At 43.7% G+C, this 4,777-nt stretch overlaps 1 protein-coding gene across 1 annotated transcript in view; it reads right to left on the reverse strand.

The window, feature by feature from the left end:
• Window positions 1-2,546: 2,546 nt before the first annotated feature.
• The window catches only part of LOC126535280 (BPTI/Kunitz domain-containing protein 5-like), a 28,426-nt gene continuing 26,195 nt past the window's right edge, over window positions 2,547-4,777 (reverse strand). Inside the window, exons 4-5 of the mRNA XM_050182172.3 lie at window positions 4,057-4,082; window positions 2,547-3,867 (exon numbers count right to left, since the gene is read on the reverse strand). Of these exons, the coding sequence (XP_050038129.1) occupies window positions 3,860-3,867; window positions 4,057-4,082 (34 nt within the window). The 3' untranslated portion in view covers window positions 2,547-3,859. The remainder of the gene's footprint in view (window positions 3,868-4,056; window positions 4,083-4,777) is intronic.

A 4,777-nucleotide genomic window follows, 5' to 3' on the forward strand; every position in this document is an offset into this window, starting at 1 on the left:
TTCCAGATAGCACAGGCAAGTCTTCCACTTCAGGCCACGAAGAACGGTGCCAATGATGCGCTCGAACGTTGCGGGTGCATTGCAGAGGCAGAATGGCATGACATTAAATTCGTAGAGCCCAGGGGAGGGACTTTCACTTGGTATGTGCATGATCAGCCAAGGTCACTGCAGAGGAATGCTGAGGAATATTGCAGCAGTGCTGGGAAGTAAGGGATCAAGTTCTTCTGAGACCATCTTACATTTCTGCAGCAGCTGTAATCATCTTCAACGACCAGCAGTAAATACTGAACCCCCTTAATTCTCTACTGCCGGTGCCTTATTTGTATTTGCTATGTCCAGGAGACTTCGGTGAAATGCGTCGTATATACTTATGGAGTCCTTGGGTACTGCCCTGCTACATATTGGAGCCTTGAAAGACTCAATGTCCATGCAGAGGGAGAAATGGCGTCTGGAATATTGCATTGCGCCCTGCTCCCCTGCTCAATGACTGGCTGCTGGCACGGTATTACAGAAACCTCGAGGCCCGCCTGCAGTCCTGAAGAGTATCGGCGGCTACCATGGCGCATTGAAATCTTCACCAGGTGTAGTATTCCAAACATCAGAAAGGATCCGAACGCGCTTCCAAATGATTCCAAACATCAGAAATGATCCGAACGCGCTTGAGCGAAGTATCCTGCCCTTGTCAACTACAAAAGAAGCACCACCCGGAGGCCAGCTAAGCTTTCTCGATTTCCGGATCATGTTTCAAGGAGATCACATGTATTCTAGGTATGCCTCAGAATCTCGGATGAACATGCTCCCTATTCCCTCGACACATGGAAAGTTTATAAAACGACGAATCGAGTGCTGCCATGAAATAATACGTCCTTCTCGAATCGTGCGCGCATCATGTAAAGGTTACCGTAATGAATCAGGTCAAACGCTTGACATCTGCACGTTTCCCAAGTTAGCTTCTGAGCAGCTTGGCCGGGCGACTTCTCGTCAATTTTCAAGCAGCCAGCACCACGAAACCGAAATAGCACTCACACTCTAGCCTGGCCATCATACCTTATATTTCTAGAGTTACGCTTTCGCTCAATAACACCACACTCAGAGAAGCCGCACGCGTTGTCTTGTACAGGCTCATTCACCTGGCCACCCGGTGCAAGCAGATCAACGCCGAAAGCTGAAGCACCTGCTGCTGCGATAAAAAGCATCGGAACATCTTCACAGAATGTATGGAAAACGCTTTTTATTACAATTCATTACAATCCTGCAAATGTGACGTAGCGCAAACCGGGAGGTAATAAATGACAGAATGCGCAAGCATGCCAATTTATTAAAATGAACAACACATAGCAACGTGGCTATTCCACGCAGCTCATGCGATTGTTCGCCTTCTTTTGATCATGGAAAGGTAGCTAAGAACTGCTCTAAACAACGTATGCGTGAAATTTAGAAGAGCATATCATGCATTATAAGAGAGCCGTATGCGTTAGTTAGCATCACATGCTCTGTTTGATAGAGATTAGGCATCTCGGCTGCAAGTAATGATTTATGCGCTTTGCTGGCATGTTTTACTTTTGGCTCTTCTCCTGTTTTTGTGGATTCCATATTTGTTCACACAGGTTTACAAACGTTTTTTGGTGACATCCGTTTTAGTCATTTACCCAACTTTCGTGCTTATATTTTGTCTTAATCGTTTACTTTTAATGTTATTGTGCGCTCTGCACCTGTAAAGTTGTGTGAAGCATCAAGTATGACTTGTTCATTGATTTCTAATTGCTTTTTCGTGCCAGCTGACCTGGCACTTACAGAGTGCGCTGCGCCCTTTGTGTCATGTGCCTTATATAATGTTGCATCGAATAAAGAACCATTTGAATAATAAAACATTGTCGCCTCCATTATTGAGACGCCCTGCCTTCTGCGATGTTGGGCCATATACTACGTAAAACAACAAGCCCAGCTGAGACCCCTAGTCAAGCTAGCGCAAACATGTCCTCCTTAAGAAGTGTCACATACCCAGCGGCACACACTTTGAGGCCCCAGTCATTGGGCAAACCACACTTTGTCTATGTCGCATACAATTCACTCATGTTGTTCCAAATGTTTATTTTGAATCGCGGTCCTTAAGCACGACAGCCCGGTGCTCTAGCCGTTTTATTATGGATAGCCCAGTGAGTCTTTTTGGCGGAGAACAGGCTACCCGAGGACAGACAGACCTGCCACAAACTGAGTGAAGTTTCAAATTAATGCTCAGGACATAAATGTTTTGACAACGGTTACAACTGTCAAAACATTACATTTCAAAACCGTTCATTTGTCTGGCAATGTTCTTATACAATGTTATTCGTCATTTTGATATAAATGCGATTTGCATTGTTTGGCAACTTCACTCCGTTTGCGGTCTGTCTATCTGCCTGCCTGTGTCACTCTGTTTGTACGTCCGTGCGTGTCCACGGTTTTTGTTTTTCTCCAACTTGGATTACTGAGTAGTCCGAGGCCCTTTTGAGTTGGTCGTGATTTTGCTGTGCTGATGTAACGGGGTTTGAATCAAAGCATCCGGCCAACTTGGGTAATCTCTTTATTGACAAAACCAATGTGCAGCTCACATCTGAACCTCTTTCACGCTAACATCGTCCATTGAGTGAAGGGTACATGTACTCTAGTAAAGCTCGCCCTAAAACCCAGAGGCTTAAGCAAAAGAAAAGTAACCTGGAAAAATCCGTGGTTTATGCAATAAGCGATAAAATGGAAAACAATAGGGGTAACACCAAAGGACAAGAATGCGAGGGTTTGGATCAACTGGAAACAGGTGCAGCTGATGTTTTTAGTTGAGGTTACGAACAATATTTCCATATGGCTGCTGCTGTCTTTGATAATAATGGCATTCGCAATATTAGCACCAGTGAACCCACTGCTGTTTTTTCCTCTTGGCTGCTCTTAAGGAGGCACGGCTCAATAAGGGCAGCTGGAGTAGACTACCATCATTGATGTCTCCGATGTTAATGATGAATTGCGACAGGCTTGTTTTTGCCGCAGAGTACTGGTATTTATGAGACGCTGCAGTATAATGATGTTGTAGTCACCAACTTCACCCACTATTGCCTTTCTTCTTAGGTTCATGTTTGAGAATGTTGTACTCTCAGTTATGTCGCTGCAGCGTGCGTGAATCCTTTGATTTATGAAGCGTATGTGGATGTAACGTGGCCAGATATAATGTGCATTGTTGAGGGGCGAAATTGTGCTACTATATTTTATACAACACGTTATAACAACCTTCTTCATGCAATTTTTATCAAGAAAATAGCCAGGAATAATTCAAAGGTAATTTTTTCGCTACACAAGCCAGAAAACATCAGCCGAGTGTCTGCCCTGCGTTCCCTTTTCGTGTTCGGCCGCGTTTCTTCCCCTCTTACAGCACACATTCGATCAAAATGATGTTTATTATTTGTGCTGCACCCACCATCACCAAATAACAACAATCTTGTCCATGATACGTAAAAACACAGTAATGTGGGATTTGCAATACGGAATGCTAAGACTATTCTTTATCTGGATGTGAACATTTCGAAAAGCCGCCCTTAAACACACTTCGTACTATGTCCTGCACAAACTAGCAATGCCCGGTTTCGCAAAGGCATTTCCAAAGTATGATTATTCTGTTCTCCGCTGATGGCGCGTAGTGTACCTGTTGCAAGTAAATTGTGTATATTTTGGGTGCAGTGCATCAGACCTAAATATTATCCTAGAACAGGTGGCTGAAGTTAAGTCCACACCTTTATTGCGACTTATCTGTCGACATCAATTACCACACATCTTCTTGAAAATCATTAATCGCCTTGGACATATTTCTGGTATCCGTTGTTGCAGCTCCTGTTTATCCGGCTGTAAAAGTTAATTTGAACAATTTGATGACATCATAGTAAGGGGGCTCAATAACTCTGCGACGTTCGAACATTTCAAAACAGCGTTTTTTTGCTAGCAATATACATGCTAATATTCAAATAGTATATATTATTTTCTTTTTTGATATGCCACTGCTCGCTCACATGGGAAGAGTTCAGGCGCACTTACCTTTCTTGTCCTCCATAGTAAATCCCCTGCAAGATAGAAAGTCAGGGTTATTTTTTGAGCTCAATAGAATGAAACCCTTGGGCTTTGAACAGCGTCTTCTGTTGCATAACTTACAGAAAAACGTCGATTCTGAAAAAATAATTACTTTCTTTGTTCAAAGAAAATGTTGCGCGAAGGACGCCTAGAATTATAACCGTATATTTCACTCGCAAACGTCAATTTAACCTTGTGGGATCAGTATCAATATACTTTATATTTGTAATTATTTGGTATCAAAAATCGGGTTGTGGCGTTATGTCTTGTGCAATACGTGTGATCGTGCCGGTAATTTCTTTCGAATAAAAACACTTGAATAACATCCTCATTATTTTACCTGTAAGTATATTTACATTTTGTACTTCTTAGCCTGTGAGAATGCTGTATTTTACTAAATGCTTTGCCAGGTGCTGTCAGAGTAGATTTTAGAGCGCAGCGCTTAGGCGCCCGTTTCTGCGGCAATCACCGGCGTCGGCGTCCTACCCCGTGGGCGAAAGATGAGAGTGAACGTTGAGCGCAATGGAGAAGGAAAATATCGGCGTTGCTGAAAAGGGCGCGAGGAGGAAAGCAAAGGAGGAGGATGTCGCGGAAGCGTGATACGACGAGCGTAGTGCCGCGCACAAGGGGCTTTGCGGCGACGGGATGGCACTAGAACAGCGTACGTCGTGGGTATGGAAACAAACCG

This window comes from Dermacentor andersoni, chromosome 7 (assembly GCF_023375885.2).
Source record: "Dermacentor andersoni chromosome 7, qqDerAnde1_hic_scaffold, whole genome shotgun sequence".
Taxonomy (NCBI): Eukaryota; Metazoa; Arthropoda; class Arachnida; order Ixodida; family Ixodidae; genus Dermacentor; species Dermacentor andersoni.